The sequence below is a fragment of the Chrysemys picta genome, chromosome 20 (genome assembly GCF_011386835.1).
Source record: "Chrysemys picta bellii isolate R12L10 chromosome 20, ASM1138683v2, whole genome shotgun sequence".
Lineage (NCBI taxonomy): Eukaryota > Metazoa > Chordata > Testudines > Emydidae > Chrysemys > Chrysemys picta.
This window is the reverse complement of record NC_088810.1, coordinates 16,665,188-16,683,162: the sequence shown is the minus strand read 5'-3', so window position 1 is coordinate 16,683,162 and position 17,975 is coordinate 16,665,188. Positions and strand designations below refer to the sequence as shown.

Below are 17,975 nucleotides of genomic sequence, written 5' to 3'. Positions count from 1 at the left end.
AAATCAAACCCTCATGACGCGCCCGGGATGGTGGTAACACCTGGCAGGGTTGCAGCAGCCTCTGCAAGGGAGGGTCAGTTGCACCGTTGCTATTGTATAGGTGGGGAAACTGAGGCACACCCATGGAGGGGGAGGGGTGTGACTTGCCCAGAGCCATGCACCGAGTTCAGGATACAGCACTTGCCAACTTTTGCCATTTTACCACGAGTCTTGCAATAGATGGTTAGTTTTTTCTTCAAGTCCCGGCTCCCAGAGTCATACGAGCACTTGAGAATCTTGAGTTTTAATTAATTACTTTTTTTAAAGGCAGGTTTCTGGCCCCAGTGCTTATGCAGAAAAACTTGGAAGCACAACTCTCTAAAGGCTCAAAAAACATGGCAAACAGGGTCCCAGCATTTCTTTGTTTATTAAATCTCATTATGTTTAAGCCAATCTCACCCTTTTTGTGGGCTCGACTCCTGGTTTTTGAACCCCTGGGGCTGGAAGACAGTGGGAATTCCTGGCCAGATGAAGAAAAGAGAGAGCCTAGCTCTTTGTTGGTGCTGGATGGAGAGCAAGACCCCAAAGTCGTGTGTGTGTGTGTGTGTGTGTGAGAGAGAGAGAGAGAGAGAGAGAGAGCTTGGCCTAAGGGCAAGGGGCCAAGGGTCTCAAGTACTCGTGCAGACCGGACAAGGCTTCGGCTTTCATGGTAGCATCTACACTCCACGCCCTTTGGGGCAGGGACAATCTGGTCTGTGTTTGTACAGGGCCTAGCACCATGTTCTCCTGGTCTGTGACTGGGCTCCTAGGTGCTACCGTAATACACCTAATAAATAATGTAGAGTGCCTAGTGCCATGCTGTCCTGGTCCATGATTGGGGCTCCTAAGTGTTACCGTAATACACTTAATAAATAAAGTACAGTGCCTACCACCATGGGGTCCTGGTCCATGATTGGGGCTCCTAGGTGCTACCATAATACACCTAATAGTAATGTACTGTGCCTAGCACAATGGGGTTCTGGTCTGTGACTGGGGTGCCCTGGTGCTACCGTAATACAAATAATAGGAGACCCAGATGAGATTGGGGCTCTACTGGGCCAGGCGCTGCACAGACACAGCGCCCGTCCCTCTCCCACAGGGCCCATGACTGAGACAGACAAAGCGGGGGAAGGGGATCCCTGTTTCACGGATGGGAAACCAAGGCCCAGAGAGATCACGTGACTCCCCCAGGGTCACATGGGGTGTCCATGGCAGGGAGCTGAACCTAGATCTCCTGGTTGCCAGCCCGGTGCCGGACTCTCGCAGCCCTAAGCCATCCCCTCCCTGTCTGGAGCGGAACCTGACGGAGGCAGCCGAGTGCACCGTGTTTGCTGAGCACTGGCATCCCCCAGGCTCCCCCGCCCTGAGCTTAGCCAGTGCTGTGACCTGTCCCGTTGTGTTCCCCTCCCCGCGCAGGGCAGCAAGGAGCGCTACCATTGGCAGGCGCAGAATGTCAAGCACAGCGGGGTGGACGACATGGTGCTGCTGGCCAAGATCAGCGAGGACGCCATCGTGGAGAACCTCAAGAAACGCTTCCTGGATGACTACATCTTCGTATCCTTGCCGGGCTGGGAGCAGGGAGAGCCACGCCGGGAACTTGGAGGATGTGGCAGGGGAGGAGGGAAATGACAATTGCTCCCTGGCCCAAAGGGACAGCAGTTTGCAAAACTGCATGGGGATAATTGGGAAAGGGGTGGAGGGGTCAAGCCCCAGCTTCCCCAGGATTGGCTGGTTCTGGGTCAGCCCATTGCCAGGGTAACACCTGGAGCAATCGAGGCGTCTCAGGGATCAGTGAGATGCTTTTAACGATCATATCACTATCATGATGGATTATTAGTAAAATTTGTATCTTGGTAGCGGCCCCAGTGTGTTGGGGTGGGCCCAGGCAGAGACGCAGAGTGAGAGACAGTCGCTGCCCGGGAGAGCTCATAGTCTGAATAGGCATGACAGACAAAAGGTGGGGAGGGGAAACTGAGGCACAGAGCAGGAATGTGAATGCCCAAAGTCACCCAGTAGGGCTGTAGAGACAGGAATAGAACCCAGGCATGGATGGATGGGACCAAATTCAGTATTTTACTCAGAGAATCCCCTAATTAGAGCCAGTTGGAAAACAGATTTTCTGTCTCACGAAAAATTTGGAGATGTCAGGGTTTTGTTTCATCCCGAATCACGATGAAAAGCCAAAATTTAAAAAAAAATTAGCAAAACTAAATTCTGAAGAAAAAAAATCATTTGGGGTCAATGAAAACGTTTCATGTCGGTTTTGCTCCTTTTACTTTTTTAAGATAAAATAGAGAAAATTTCAAAATCGACTGTCATTCTGAAACGAAAAATCGGAACTTTTCCAAAAATGTCCAAACGGGATGGCTTTGAGATTTTTGAAACATTTTCCAATTTTTTTCATGAAACGTAATAGAAATGGAGACGACCGTGCAAAAAAATCCTTCAATTTTGAGTAGATGGTGTTTTCTGATCAAAACTGGTTGAAAACTTTCCATCCAGCTCTACCCCTAATCTCTGCCTGGATCCAGGTCTCTCCGTAGCCCCCTTCCTGCTGGACCTAGAAGGCACGTTAGTTACTGCTGTGCCATAAACACACACCCCAGCCTTGAGACTGGATAATGAAACTCACTAGGAGCAAAAGCAAATTGGGAGCCGATCTCACTGCTCCAAAGGAGGAAAGTGGAGTGGAGGTTGATCAACCTGCATTGATGGGGACAAGTAACAGAGCTGCTGCAAATTTCTTCGGTATGTTGAATAATCCTGGGTGCTTTTATTAATGGTGAGGAAGGGAGTTTAATTGTAAACGCAGGGGCTCTTGCTCGTCAGGTACATCTGGCTGATGGGCGGGTTGCTGTGAGGTTGTAATGACCCCTTGCATGGGACTGAACCCACCACAGCATGTCCCTCCACCACTTGAGTGAAAGGGGGAATTCTGTTAGCTGGTAAGAGGTAGTAGGCTATTACCCTAGAAAGGGACGTGATGCACATTTTACCAGCAGGTAGCAATGTCCGTGTGTCTGCTGCTGTGCAGATTCGGTGTGGGGGTGATTGTGATTGTATGTAGTAACCGTGTGCAGCCCTTTAAATACGGGGTGGGCTGTGTGGATCGGGCTCTGAGGAACCCTGGGTTCTTTTCCATTGCTGTTGTCGCTGGTCGATCCTTATCTCGGAAACCCCAGACGTACATCGGGCCGGTCCTCATCTCCGTCAACCCTTTCAAACAGCTGCCCTACTTCACCGATCGTGAGATTGACATGTACCAGGGAGCCGTAAGTAACGGGGGTGGCGGGGGGAAGAAGTGGGGTAACGGCCCCCAAAACATCCCACCAGGGGTTCCAATTCCACTGTGACCCCCTCCCCGCAGCGGGGGCCGTCGAGTGGGAGCAGGGGTGCCTCTATGCAGGGTAATTATCAAATAGCAGAGTGTGGGGACATGGATTTGATTCAGATCATGGAGAGGGCAGGAGCCATTCAGCAGCAGGTTGGCCTCCCCCCAGCTGGGGGCTCGTCCTCCTCGCAGTCCTGGCTGGAGGTCTCTGCCCTGTTATCCAAACCTTTGCATAGTCCAGATCCCGCCGTCCTCCCCCAGCGTGAGTGTATCCTGTATCTCAGTCTGGGGGACAAGGGAGTGGGGTAACGTGGCAGTTCGGGTAAACGGGCATATAGTGTATGTAGCGTTCAGGAGACCTTTACTGGGTCCGGTTCTGGGGTCCACACTTCCAACGGGCTGTTGGCAAATAGGAGAAAGTTCAGCAAAACAGCTTGAAGAATGATTCGGTATCTAGAAAACCTGCCTTCTAGGGAGGGATTTAATCTATTTGGTTTACCAAAGAGAGGGCTAAGGGGTGATATGATACCATTTGTAGGTACCTCCAGGGGGACGAGATTTCTGATAGGACACCACCCTTCAGCAGACAAAGACAGAGCCATATGCAGTAGTTGGAAGGCGATGAAGCCAGACAAATTTCGATGAGGAATAAGGTTTTTAGCAGGGGAGGGTAATTGACCCTTGGAACAATTTACCAAGGGACGTGGTGGATTTTCCATAACTTGCTGTCTGGGAATCAAAATGGGATGTTTTTTTCTAAAAGTTGTGCTCTAGCTCAACCACCAGATATGGGCTGGATGTAGGAACCGCTGGGTGAGGTTCCCTGGCCTGGGCTATAGAGGAGGTCGGACCCTCAATCCCCTGCAGCTCTCCCCTGAGCCAATAGCAGGTAGCAACTTCAATCCATGGATCTCTCTGTGCTTTGCAGAGGTGGGTTGGTATTGTTAGCCCCATGTTCCAGCTGGGGAGAGCTGTGGGGCAGAGAGAGGGGACCTGCTCATGCACAGGGGGAGGAGACAGTGGGGGCAGTTCTCCCTTCTTCTGGAGCATCCAGGGATGGGCTGGATGGATCCTGGACTAGATGGGCCATTGGGTTGCACCTCTCTGGCTCCTCCTTGGTCCGTAGAGGTAGATGTGTTGGAGGGTAGGGATAGGGTCCAGAGTGACCTAGACAAATCAGAGGATTGGGCCAGAAGAAATCTGATGAGGTTCAACAAGGACAAGTGCAGAGTCCTGCACTTCGGAAGGAAGAATCCCATGCACCGCTACAGGCTGGGGACCGAGTGGCTAAGCAGCAGTTCTGCAGAAAAGGACCTGGGGATTACAGTGGACGAGAAGCTGGATATGAGTCAGCAGTGTGCCCTCGTTCCCAAGAAGGCCAACGGCACATTGGGCTGCATTAGTAGGAGCATTGCCAGCAGATTGAGGGAAGTGATTATTCCCCTCTATTCGGCACTGGTGAGGCCACACCTGGAGTACTGTGTCCAGTTTTGGGCCCCCCATTACAGAAGGGATGTGGACAAATTGGAGAGAGTCCAGCGGAGGGCAACGAAAATGATTAGGGGGCTGGAGCACATGATTTACGAGGAGAGGCTGAGGGAACTGGGGTTATTTAGGCTGCAGAAGAGAAGAGTGAAGGGGGATTTGATAATCCTTCAACTACCTGAAGGGGGGTTCCAAAGAGGATGGAGCTCGGCTGTTCTCAGTGGTGGCAGATGACAGAACAAGGAGCAATGGTCTCAAGTTGCAGTGAGGGAGGTCTAGGTTGGATATTAGGAAACACTATTTCACTAGGAGGGTGGTGAAGCACTGGAATGGGTTCCCTAGGGAGGTGGTGGACTCTCCATCCTTAAAGGTTTTTAAGGTCAGGCTTGACAAAGCCCTAGCTGGGATGATTTAGTTGGGGTTGGTCCTGCTTTGAGCAGGGGGGTGGACTAGATACCTCCTCAGATCTCTTCTTGCCCCAATCTTCTATGATTCTCTGTAGCAGAGTGGGGTCTGCTCCCCAAATGGGATGGAACCCAGGGCCGTCCAGCTTTGGTGTCTCCCGGAGCAGGTTCCAGGCAGATCCCCGGGTGTATGCTGAGCGAAAACGTTGGTTAAGCCTGGCTTGGCTAAGCAGGGTGGGGGTTGGCTGTAGTTTGGAAAAGGGTTTCCCCATCAGTGCCCGGCCTGCGAGGGGGTGCATCTGGCGGGGTGACCCACAAGGAGCCCCGGGAGTGAATCCCAGCTGGGAAAGTCCCCTTCTGCCCCTGGGAGGGGAAGATAATTCCTGAAGCTGGTGAGTCACCCAGGCAGGAATTCTCAGCTGGGAGCCCCGCCCTGCTGCCCGGAGGCCGAGGGGGCGTGGGCGATCCACGCCCCGCTCCAGCAAGGCGAGATCAGCAACTGGATCCGCCCATGCCTGCAGCACCCCATCGCCCCTCCCCATGGGAGCTGCCTTGGTCCCAGCCTGCCCCCTCATGGCAGGTGCAGAGACATTCCCTGCTCCACTCTCATTCCCTGCTCAGTATCCTAGATCCCAAGGAGGCATCTGGGTGCTCGGTTTCTTTGTGTTCACCGCAGTTCCCGATTCCCCTCCTGAAAACCCAGCAGCCTTGTCGCTGTCCTAGGGAACTGGGGCGCCGGTAGAGGCAGCGTGCTGATCCGTGCAAGGGGACCGTGTGCCCACCATGCCCCTGATCTGCTGGCGTCTCCTCTCCAGGGGTGCGGCTCGGGGCTCGAGATCTGTGGGCGGATCCGTGGCAGGAGCTATCCCCCGGCGTAACTGTGGGGGCACTGAGACGGAGATCTAAGCAATGGCTTTGCAAGAGGCCCGGGGAGATCTGGCTAGATCAGCCCACTAGTTCCCATCAAGGCTGTTTCCGGGGACGCAGGTGTCTAGGCTGGCCTAGGGATATGCAGGGAGGCTGACACAGGACTCCTGGGTTCTCTTCCCAGCTCAGCCGCTGACCTTGCGCAAGTCATTTCCCTGCTCCGGGCCTCAGTTTCCCCATCCGTGAAATAGGGGTGGCACTGATCTACCCGCCCTGCAAGGGTTAATTAAGGTCTGTGAAGTGCTTTGAGATCCTTGGGAGGAAGGCAAGGGGGTAGCATGATTTGGGAGACCTCGTCCTCTGCCCCCAAAGCCCCGTGTCATTTCGCGGTCACTGTGTCCCCTTGTTTGCCAAGCGCTCACCAGAGCGGGTGGAACGAAGGGAACCAAGGGTCCCTGGAGCTCTGACATGGATTGTAAGTTCTTTGGGGCAGGAACTGTGCTCGCTGGGTTTGTACAGCCCCCCCCCACCACAGGGATCCCAGAATGGGGCTCCCCAGTGCCACCCGAGACAAATAACTAGAGAGCGGGGGTCGTCTCCTGGCTTGGCTCACCAGTGCGATGAGTTGAAGGGGGTCCCAGCCTAGCCCCATCTCCTCCCCTGCCACCTCCCTATGTACAAACATCCCGTGCGGTGGAATAACCAAGTCTCCTGCCGGTGCGTCGGTTGCAGGCCCAGTACGAGAACCCGCCCCACATCTATGCCCTGGCCGATAACATGTACCGCAACATGCTGATCGACGGGGAGAACCAGTGCGTCATCATCAGGTAGGGCGGGGCCGAGATAAGGGGCAGAATCCACTGGGGCAAGAGGGAGGGGGCAGAAGCAGGGTCCACATCTGGAGCCCGGAAGGGGAGGGGGACGGACGCAGGGTCCACATCTGGGCATGTGCCAAGTTCTAGCTCTAAGACCTTTCCTGGTGCCCGGGTCACACACTGGGGGCTCTGTGTCTGGCTGGCCTTAGCCCTCCAGCACAATGGCAGACTTCTGGGAGAGCCCCTCCCTCCCCCGTCCCCCCATGACAACCTAGTGTCGGTCTCTACATTTTACTGAGGCACGGTTCTGCAGTCCCCGCCCTGGCAGGGTGGGTATGGATGGCACGCAGGAGCTGATGCCTGCTGGGGCAGGTCCTGACACTCACCCTCCTCACCCACGTTCGGGGAGAAGACTCTGTCTCTGGCTAGTTACCAGAGCACCTGAGCAACTCCCAGTCATTACTGTATTTATCCTAGTAACCCCCGCTGTGGGGCAGGGCTGTTCCCCCCCCAGGCTACAGATGGGGAACTGAGGAACCGAGAGGCTAGGGGACTGACGGAGCAGTGGTGCCCTGACCACTGGGCCATCCTGTCTCCTTTAAAGGGGAGTCGCTGTCTGGCTTCGAGCAGGACAGGAAAACGTAGATGCAACGAACCAGCTTCTCCTCCCAGGCTCCCTGACCTCCAGAAAGGGCTGGGCTAGGGTGGGGTGTCCTCCCTGGCGGGGTGGAGAAGCCAGCGTTTGCCTTTCTCTCTTGCAGTGGGGAGAGCGGCGCTGGCAAGACCGTGGCGGCCAAATACATCATGAGCTACATCTCCAAGGTGTCCGGCGGGGGCCCCAAAGTGCAGGTACCACAGGGCGTGACGGCAGCACGGAAGCGGTGGGGGGGCCGGGAGCCTGGACTGGCTGGGAGCAGTAGGGGGTGGGGGGTTCCTGCAGGACCAGAGCCGATGGCCTCATGTAACGAGCGCCCTGCTTCCCCCCAGCACGTCAAGGACATCATCCTGAAATCCAACCCGCTCCTGGAGGCCTTTGGAAATGCCAAGACCGTTCGCAACAATAACTCCAGCCGCTTCGTGAGTGCCCGGCTCCCAGGGGCTTCGCCAGTCCCTCCTGATCGGGGCTATCGGCAGCACCTGCTGGGGCCTAGCCCCCTGCCAGCTGGCCATCGCTGAGTGCTTCACAGCCACTCACCAACTCAGGCTCGCAACCCCTCCCTGCGGCTTAGGGCCATTAGGTGTACTTTACTGAAGGGGAAACTGAGGCACAGAAAGGCACCTGTTACAATGCGTCAGTGGCAGATCTGGGAGTAGAGCCCAGATGTCGGGCTCCCAGGCTCCTCCTGCAATAGCCGATAGACCCTACTCTGCTACCAAAGCTGGGGAATAGAACCCAGGAGTCCTGGCTCCCAGGTCTCTGTTTAGACACCACTCTCCTCCCAGAGCTGGGAACAGAACCCAGGAGTCCTGGCTCCCAGGAGTTGGCTTGACCACCAGACCCTGCTCAGAGGGGGAGGAGGCAGATGGACCCTTTGCCCGTTAGGCTCCGGGGTCTCGAGCACATCCCAGGCAGGGGATGCTCTGGCGATTCTGCGGCGGGGACCTAGCCCGGGGGTCCGGCTCACCTGGCCTCTCCTCCCACCCCAGGGCAAGTACTTCGAGATCCAGTTCAGTCGGGGCGGGGAGCCCGACGGGGGCAAGATCTCCAACTTCCTGCTGGAGAAGTCGCGGGTGGTGAGCCAGAACCCCGGCGAGAGGAGCTTCCACATCTACTACCAGGTGCGTGGGGGGGCTGGGGTGGGGGGCAGGGTCTGCGCTGAGCCCAGCCCCCCCGCCACCAGCGCCTGACCCCCCCCGCTCTGTCCTCTCTCCCTGCCCAGCTGCTGGAGGGCGCCTCCCCGGAGCAGCGGGAGAACCTGGGCATCACCAGCCCGGATTATTATTACTACCTCAATCAGTCGGCGTCCTACAAGGTGGACGACATGAACGACCGGCAGGAGTTCCACGAGACGCTGGTATGGGGGGGGGGGCGTTTACACAGCCAGATCAGTGCAAGGAGCTCATGTCCCCCCATGGTGTCCCCAGGCCCCCCGTCCTGGTGCCCCCACCCCCCAACCCACTGCCTGTTGCCCACCACGTTCATCACGGTGCCCCCCATCTCAGTGCCCCCAACCCACTGCCTGCTGCCCCCCCATCTCAGTGCCCCCATCCCCCAAGCCACTTCCTGCTGCCCTCCACCATCCTCATCCAGTGCCCCCATCCCCTTCCTGATGCCCCCCATCTCAGTGCCCCCATCCCCCAACCCACGTCTTGCTGCCCCCTGCTTCTGCCACCATAGAGCCCCCAACCCACTACTGCTCTCCATCCCCCAACCCTCATCCTGGTGCCCCCCCGCTATGGCGCTCCCCATCCCCTCCCTCCAGTGCTCCCCCCATCCTGGTGCTCCCCCAACTCCCGATCCTGGGCCCCTGAGCTCCCATCCCGGGCCCCTGAGCTCCCATCCCCCCACCACACCCCACACCCATTGCCAGCCTGGCGTCAGCGCCCCCAGCCTGACGCCTCCCCCTGCTCCCTGTCCCCAGACGGCCATGGAGGTGGTGGGGCTCTCCGGGGAGGAGCAAGCCCTGGTGCTGCAGATCGTGGCTGGGATCCTTCACCTAGGCAACATCAGCTTCCGGGAGGAGGGCAACTACGCCGTCGTGGAGAGCGAGGACTGTGAGTGGGGGGGCCAGAGGGCACTGGGGTGGGGGGCCCTGTCAGGGTCTGTCTCAGAGTGGATCTGGAATCATAGAATTGTAGAATGTCAGGGTTGGAAGGGACCTCGGTGGGGGGGTCTGTCGGGCACTTGATGTGGGGGTGGGGCCTGACTTGTGTGCCCCAGGGATCTGCCTCCATCCTTTGGGGGGCCCCACCTTCTCCTGTTTCCTTCCCCCCTCCCATCTTCTCCCTCTGGGGAGGAGGCCGATACTCCACCCACCTTGGAGGCAGGCGGGAGGGAGAGGGGAGTCGAATCCAGCAGCCGGGGTTGGGGCAAAGGGGGGGGAGCCCTGCTGAGAGGCAGACAGGGTTGGGGTGCTGCCCCTGACACCCTCCCCGCTTACCCTCGCCCTCCCCAGTCCTGGCTTTCCCCTCCTACCTCCTGGGCATCGACCAGGGCCGGCTGAAGGAGAAGCTGACCAGCCGCAAGATGGACAGCCGGTGGGGCGGCAAGTCGGAGGTGATCGACGTGACGCTCAACGCCGAGCAGGCCAGCTTCACCCGTGACGCCCTCGCCAAGGCACTGTACTCACGGCTCTTCGACTACCTGGTGGACGTGAGTCACCCGCCCTGGGGGCCCCAGCCCTGGCACGCCCAGCGAACCCTCTACACCCGGTGTCGAGCTCCCCAGCTCAGCCTCCGGGCCCCACCTGCTCTCTCTCTGGGAACTTGGTGTCTGATCCCCCTTAACCCTACTTCATCCCGCACACCAGTGACCCTTCCAGGTCTCTGTCACCCCCCCACACACTGGGGCTGGAGTTTTGGCCTGTAATTTTCCAGGCAAGACCCTAAATTCCCCACCCCCCCTTTCTCTGCTCTGCCCCCAGGCCGTCAACAAAGCGATGCAGAAGGACTACGAGGAATATAATGTCGGGGTGCTGGACATCTACGGCTTCGAGATCTTCCAGGTACCACAGGGCAGGGGCGTGAGAGAGACTATCCTGGGCTTTCAGGTTCCTAGGTCCCCTCCTGACTCCCCAGCTTTTGGGGGCTCAGGCCAGCAGAAGAGGAGAAGCATGTTGAGAAGATCTGGGATCCCCCCTCCACCAACCATTTGCAAACCCCTTCTCCCCCAGGGTCTGGGGGCCATGGGGGGGCGACAGACAGCGTGTGAGCTCGGTGCCAAGGATGCCCCATTGCCACCCTCGGCCCATCTCAGCTCTCTGTGACACCCCCTTCCACTGCTCTGAGCAAGCCAGAGCCCCCTTTGGTCGCGCTCTGCCTCCCACGGGTGGGGGACCCTCCATGCCGCACGGCCCTGCCCAGCGTAGCTCCCGGGTGCCTGATGGGTCTGTCTGTCTCTCCCCCCGCCTCCCCACCCCGCAGAAAAACGGCTTTGAGCAATTCTGCATCAATTTTGTGAACGAGAAGCTGCAGCAAATTTTCATCGAGCTCACGCTGAAGGCAGAGCAGGTGAGGGGCAGGGGGTGAGGTGGGAGTGGGGGCAGATGAGGGACAGGGGTTGGGGAGGGGGAGGGATGGGGTGGGGGAAGAGTAGGCGGTGGGGTGGGGGAGGAGCTGGGGTGGGGTGGGAATGGGTGGGGGAAGTCAGCCAATGGGGTTGTGAGGCAGCGTGGTCCAGTGGACGAGGCACTGGGCTGGGGCCCAGGACCCTGGGTGCTGTTCCCAGGTCTGCCATTGACCCTGAGGCAAGATCCTTCCCCTCTTTGTGCCTCAGTTTCCCTTGCCGCCTGTTGCCTACTGGGCCCTTCGGTGTTTGTACAGCGCCTGGCACAGCGCAGCCCCCGGCCCTGTTAGAGTCTCTGTGGGCTGTGCAGTCCAAGCACTTGTGTCTGCCTCTGGTGGCCGGCACCTGCAACTACCAGCACCTGCGACTGACTCGCAGCTGGGGGTGCCCCCCTGGAGTTCGGACATGGGCAAAGCCCAACCCCCGCTCTCCCACAAGATCTGGGGCTGCCCCGATCCCAGCCCCCCCTCACAACCGTCGTGTCCCCCCCACCCTCCCAGGAGGAGTACGTCCAGGAAGGGATTCGCTGGAGCCCCATCGATTATTTCAACAACAAAATCGTCTGTGACCTGATCGAGAGCAAAGTGGTGAGCGAGCGGCCGGGCTTCCCCCTTCCAAATACCTCAGGCCTCGGGGGGGAGACAACCTGTGTGACTCCTCCCCCAAGCCTGGGACCCCTGCCGCCTTGAGTCTCTGATCCCTGCGGAACCTGGATCCCCCTAACTGCCCCCCTCCCGCATCCTTCTGAGCTGGGGGGGGGGCTCTGCCCCCCAGTCTCCCCTTTAATCGAGGTCTCCCTTGTGACCTGGGGTCTCCCTGGCGACCTCTCCTAGTCCCCTTCTTAATCAGGGTCTCCCAGCAATGTGGGGACCCCCCCAGCTGCCCCTTAATTGGGATTTTCCCCAGAGCCAAGGGTACCCCCAGTTCCTCTCCCTGAATCGGGGTCTGTTCAGTGCTGTGGGGGAACCCCAAACCCTGCCTCGTTGCAGCGCCAGAGCTGCCCAGGAGGGGGCGCTGGCTCTCCTGCTGGCCAGCGCTGGGAGCGGAGGGGCTGGGGAGTGGCGCCCCCTCCCGGCTGAGCGGTCCGGTGTCTCTCCCCCCCCCCAGAACCCGCCGGGGCTAATGAGCATCCTGGATGACGTGTGCGCCACCATGCACGCCAAGGGCGAGGGCGCCGACCAGAGCCTGCTGCAGAAGCTGCAGATGGCCGTGGGCACCCACCAGCACTTCAACAGCTGGAACAAGGGCTTCATCATCCACCACTACGCTGGCAAGGTCAGCGCGGGGTGTGTGTCCTGGGGAGGGCTATGGGGGGGCTGGGTAAAGGTGGCGTGAGGGGGGGTGGGAAGGGGATACATTAGGGTAGAGGGGAAAAGGAAGGGGGGTGCTGGGGACAGGGTACAATTACTATAGAGGGGATGAGGGAGGCGGTAGTTAGGGGGGAGGGGTGGCGGAGGGAGGGGTAGATGGGGTGCTGGGGGAGGGCGATGTGGGGATGCTGGGGGGGGTAAGTTAGGGTAGAGGGGAAGGCTGGGGGAGGGGTTGATTCCGATGTAAGAGGAGGCTGGGGGAGGGGTAAGTGGGGGGGCTGGGGGAAGGGTAGATTGGGGGGAGGGGGATGTGTGGGTGCTGGGGGGGGTAAGTTAGGGTGGAGGGGGAGGTTGGGGGAGGAGTATGTAGGGTGGGCTGGGGGGGAAGGGTAGATTGGGGGAGGGGGATATGTGGGTGCTGGGGGGGGTAAGTTAGGGTGGAGGGGGAGGTTGGGGAAGGAGTATGTAGGGGGGCTGGGGGAGGGGTTGATTCTGGCAGAAGGGGAGGCTGGGGGAGAGGGATGTGGAGGTGCTGGGGGGGTAAGTTAGGGTGGAAGGGGAGGTTGGGGGAGGGGTTGATTCGGGTGGAAGGGGAGGCTGGGGAAGGGGTATGTGGGGGGGCTGGGGGAGGGGTAAATTGGGGGGAGGGGGAAGCTGGGGGAGAGGGATGTGTGGGTGCTGGGGGGGTAAGTTAGGGTGGAGGGGGAGGTTGGGGGAGGAGTATGTAGGGGGGCTGGGGGAAGGGTAGATTGGGGGGAGGGGGATGTGTGGGTGCTGGGGGGGTAAGTTAGGGTGGAAGGGGAGGCTGGGGGAGGGGTTGATTCCGGTGGAAGGGAAGGCTGGGGGAGAGGTAAGTGGGGGGGGCTGGGGGAAGGGTAGATTGGGGGGAGGGGGATGTGTGGGTGCTGGGGGGGTAAGTTAGGGTGGAAGGGGAGGTTGGGGGAGGGGTTGATTCCGGTGGAAGGGGAGGCTGGCGGAGAGGTAAGTGGGGGGGCTGGGGGAAGGGTAGATTGGGGGGAGGGGGATGTGTGGGTGCTGGGGGGGTAAGTTAGGGTGGAAGGGGAGGTTGGGGGAGGGGTTGATTCTGGTGGAAGGGGAGGCTGGGGGAGAGGTAAGTAGGGGGGCTGGGGGAAGGGTAGATTGGGGGGAGGGGGATGTGTGGGTGCTGGGGTGGGGTAAGTTAGGGTGGAAGGGGAGGCTGGGAGAGGGGTATGTGGGGGGGCTGGGGGAAGGGTAGATTGGGGGGAGGGGGATGTGTGGGTGCTGGGGTGGGGTAAGTTAGGGTGGAAGGGGAGGCTGGGAGAGGGGTATGTGGGGGGGCTGGGGGAGGGGTTGATTCCGGTGGAAGGGGAGGCTGGGTTGCAGGGCAAAGGGGGTCAGGGTTGGGGGGGCTGTCATAGTTGGGGAGTGGGCTTGGATTGGGGGGGGGGGCTGGTGCTTTGCCCCAGTAGCTGCGTATTCTAGGCCTTTGGTGTGTCCCGTCCCCCTGCACGTGCCCCAGGCTGGCGCTCCCTGGCCATGGCTGGGCTCCTCTGGGGGGGATGGTGGATGTGGGCTCTGTGATGGGGAGGGGCTCATTCCCCTCGGGGAGGCTGTGTGAGGGAGCCCCCCAGCACGCCGGCTCCAGGCTGTTCCCTGGGCTGCTGCCTGAGACCCCGGCTCTCCGGCCCTCAGGTCTCCTACGACGTGGAGGGATTCTGTGAGCGAAACCGCGACGTGCTCTTCACCGACCTCATCGAGCTGATGCAGAGCAGTGAGCTGTGAGTGCCACCACCCCGGGCCGGGAGGGCAGTGCAGGCCAGTGGTTAGAGCAGGGGGGCCTGGGAGTCAGGACGCCTGGGTTCTATCCCCAGCTTTGCTGCTTTAGGACGTACCGCTGATTAGCGCTGAATGTTTTCATTGCTTTGGGTTATGTATCCGTTACAATTACCCTGCCCTGGAGGCGGCCCTTGGGGGTGGAGGGGGGATGGCAGTCCCTGGCCCCGCTGCTGAGGAGACGGCTGAATGGCACGGTGGGTTTTATGCTGTGGACGCTCGTCCCCTTGGACCTGAGCTGCAGCCCAACAAACTCGTCCCATGCTGGGTTGCTCCTGGGCTGGCCTCCAGCTGGCGACGGAGAGGGCAAAAGGCTCCATATCCCAGCCAGTCCCTCCCCAAACCTCCCTGCCCCACAGGACACTGACATCATTTCCCTCCCTCCCCACCTTAGCCTCTTCATCCGAGACCGCTTTCCTGAGAACATCAACGCCGAGAAGAAAGGGCGCCCCACCACAGCCGGGAGCAAGATCAAGGTACCTGAGGGAGGCTGGGGGGAGCAGCCCCATCCCTTCCCAGCATGGAGATCTCACTGCTTCATCTCTGGGCCTCCCCCCGGCCGGTTGGAGCTGTCGGGGGATTATTCTGGCTCCTGTGCTGGAGGGGCTGGGGCAGCTTCAGGAGCTCCACTCGGCAGATTTCCCCCTCACCGCTCGGCTGGTTTTTGGCTAATGATGCTCAGCTGTCTTATCCCCCACTGTCGTCCCCCCCCGCCAACCCTCCTACAGTTTCCATTGGACACAGGATGCCTAGCGCTGCCAGACAGCGGCTGCGCCCCACCCCAGAGCTAGCTGCATTTCAGCGATCCCTGGCTGGGTCTTTTAGTAAGGGAGCGGGGTTTGAGAGATTGGGGGAGGTGCGATCGAAACATGGGACAGTAGATCTGAGCTTTATTATAGTACAGGGGAGTCGCATCATATGCGAATTCAACTTACACGATTTTAACTCTACGCGCTCGGCAAAAAAAAAAAAAGAGAAAAATAATTTAAATACTGTACCTGTAGTGCGGGCGATTTTCGCTTTACGCGCTGACTTTAGAACCTAACCCCCGCGTACGATGCGACCCCACTGTAGCAGTGGGATGTCTCTGTCATCAGAGGGGTAATAAGGCCGCCCATCACCCTGGGATCTGAGTGCCTAGCTCGGCAGCCATATTAGCTGTGACCCCATTTAAAGGATGAAGGGGGGAAGGGGTGGATGGAGGTGGGGAGTGCGGGTGGGGGGTCCGGTTACCATAGAAACCCTCCATCTTTTGGGGCTTACGTTGGTTTGTTCCTTTGAAGAAACAAGCAAACGACCTGGTGAGCACCCTGACGAAGTGTACCCCCCACTACATCCGCTGCATCAAACCCAACGAGACCAAGAGACCCCGCGACTGGGAGGAGAGCAGGTGGGGGCCACGAGCCAGGGGCTGCTCCGCCCTTCCCCCTTGGGCAGCTGCTGTTCCTGCCCCCCAACCCCCTCACTCCCAGCCTTTGGCCATTCCACCCTCGGCCCCCGGGGCATTTCCCCTTCATTCCTTTCCAGACTGTTCCCTGCCCTGTAGGGCCGGTCGGCCTCTCCAAGTGCCTCCAGTTCCCGGCTCTGGGGGCAGCTGGGCCCTCATCTCCCTCCGTGGACGGGATCTGCTGCCCAGCCAGGAGGAGACGGGTGGGAGAGCAGGGTGTCTGGTTACCCTTCCCTTGCTCAGACCTGTCTCTCTTCCCCCTCCCCCCTCCGGCTTCCTCCAGGGTGAAGCACCAGGTGGAATACCTGGGCCTGCGGGAGAACATCCGGGTGCGCCGGGCCGGCTACGCCTACCGGCGGCTCTTCCAGAAGTTCCTGCAGAGGTAGGAGCTGCCGTCCCATGGGCCGGGGAGGAGATGGGGCACAAGCCTCGGCCTGTTGCCGCTGGCGCTATGGGAAGGGGCACCGGGGGGAGGAGACGGGGTCCCCCCAATAGGGAACCGGGAGGGAGGCAGGTATGAGCCATGCTGACGCAGGGGTCCTCCCCATGGCTGCTTTAGTGGCCCTGGGTCACCTCTGCCCCCCGTGGCTGCTCCGTGTCAGAGGCAGCTGAGTCTTGAGCCCCTCAGCGCAGAGGCTCGTGCTGTGGGCTCTGGAGGCCCCCGGTTCAATCCCAGCGCCGGGGGCCAGCCCATGAGGGTGGTGGCTGCTCTGATGGCTTGTGTGATGCCACGTGGGCTCAGCAGGGAGGCTCTGGTTCAGGAACCGTGCCAGGGGCAAGGCCAGGGTTTCCCTGCATCGCACCCCGTCTCGCTGGATACCAGGGGGCTGCCCCTGGAGGGCAGAGTGCCAGCTGCTGCCTCTGGGAGACGTCCCTCCACAGCTCCTCCCCCAACCCCCCTGCTCTCTTACTGAGCCCCTAGGACAACCTGCCGTCCCCCTTCTCTCCCTCCAGGTACGCCATCCTCACCCCCGAGACATGGCCTGCCTGGCGGGGGGACGAGAAGCAGGGCGTGGTGCACCTGCTGCGCTCGGTCAACATGGACCCAGACCAGTACCAGCTGGGCCAGAGCAAGGTCTTCATCAAGGCCCCGGAGTCGGTGAGTGGTGGGGTGGGGTGGGCGGACTGACCTCCTCGGGGTGGGGGGTGAGAGTCGCTGAAGTTGGTGGTGGGGGCGGGGAGAGGCCAATGGGGGAGGCAGTCCCTGGAGTCGTGGAGGGGCCAGGCCCTGAAGTTGCTGAGGGAGGGAGGAGGACTGTCACTCTGCAGAGCAGGGGGCTGGCTCCCAGTTGGGGATTAGGGAGGCTGGGCCTGGCGTGCATTTGGGGGCGGGGGCGAATCACCTGGCAGCCCTCCTAAGCCGGTGCTCCCTGCCCCTACAGCTGTTCCTGCTGGAGGAGATGCGGGAGCGGCGTTACGACGGATACGCCCGGGTCATCCAGAAGGCCTGGCGCAAGCATGTGGCCGTGCGCAAGTACATCCGCATGAGGGAGGAAGGTGGGTCCCGTGCACTGCCCCCTCACACCCTCTGATTGCCCAGCCCTGGGGAAAAGCAGAATCGGGCCCGGCCACCTCCAGCCACTGCTTAGATATCAGGTGCATTACGGTAGTGCCTAGAGGCCTGAACGGAGAGCAGGGCCCGGATGTGCCGGACGCTGCACGGACACAGGGCTGGAGACGGTTCCTGCAGCTTGGCACTCATGCGCTGAATCAACCCAGGCTGGGAGAAAGGACGGAGCATTGCCCTCGCTTTCCGGTTGGGGAAACTGAGGCCTGGAGCTGCAGTGACTTGCCCAGGGTCGTCCTCAAAACCCGTCCCTCCTTTCTTCTGCTCCTGGAGGTGGCAGCAATCCCCATTGAGCGATGCAGCCATCCCCTCCATTGATCGCTGTGCATGGGGGGGGCGCACACACGTACACCGGTGCCTGGGTAAGCCGGCATGACCCCCATGCTCTGAGGCTGGGCCAGAGGTGGCTCCTGTTGGTAAGGGATGGACTCCAGGCGAACTGAGAGTGCCTGTGCGTGGGACAAAGGCGTACGGGCTTGTCCACCATGGGAAACTGCCCCCCCCCCGGTAACATTTAGGTGTACGTGTGGCAGTGGGTGTAAATTGAAAGTGGCCCCATTACCCTCCCCCCGCCTCAGCTCCGCTATTGCTGCCTCGATCAGTGATTGCGGACTAAAATTTGTCCCCCCGGGACACCAGCTGGACCGGGCAGGACAGAGTCCAGTTCTGGTGCCCACCCCTTGAGAAGGAG

General features: G+C 59.9%; 1 protein-coding gene across 2 annotated transcripts in view; it reads left to right on the top strand.

Moving 5' to 3' along the window:
- Positions 1-17,975, top strand: part of LOC101940550 (unconventional myosin-Ie-like) — a 32,421-nt gene that overhangs the window by 8,521 nt on the left and 5,925 nt on the right. For both annotated transcript variants that reach the window (XM_065574168.1, XM_065574169.1), the window contains exons 2-20: positions 1,435-1,572; positions 3,201-3,290; positions 6,838-6,932; positions 7,682-7,769; positions 7,908-7,997; positions 8,568-8,699; positions 8,801-8,935; positions 9,503-9,635; positions 10,037-10,233; positions 10,505-10,585; positions 11,004-11,090; positions 11,646-11,732; positions 12,253-12,420; positions 14,130-14,215; positions 14,665-14,746; positions 15,554-15,660; positions 16,001-16,099; positions 16,672-16,816; positions 17,100-17,214. In XM_065574168.1, coding sequence (XP_065430240.1) covers positions 1,435-1,572; positions 3,201-3,290; positions 6,838-6,932; positions 7,682-7,769; positions 7,908-7,997; positions 8,568-8,699; positions 8,801-8,935; positions 9,503-9,635; positions 10,037-10,233; positions 10,505-10,585; positions 11,004-11,090; positions 11,646-11,732; positions 12,253-12,420; positions 14,130-14,215; positions 14,665-14,746; positions 15,554-15,660; positions 16,001-16,099; positions 16,672-16,816; positions 17,100-17,214 — 2,155 coding nt within the window. The remainder of the gene's footprint in view (positions 1-1,434; positions 1,573-3,200; positions 3,291-6,837; positions 6,933-7,681; positions 7,770-7,907; positions 7,998-8,567; positions 8,700-8,800; positions 8,936-9,502; positions 9,636-10,036; positions 10,234-10,504; positions 10,586-11,003; positions 11,091-11,645; positions 11,733-12,252; positions 12,421-14,129; positions 14,216-14,664; positions 14,747-15,553; positions 15,661-16,000; positions 16,100-16,671; positions 16,817-17,099; positions 17,215-17,975) is intronic.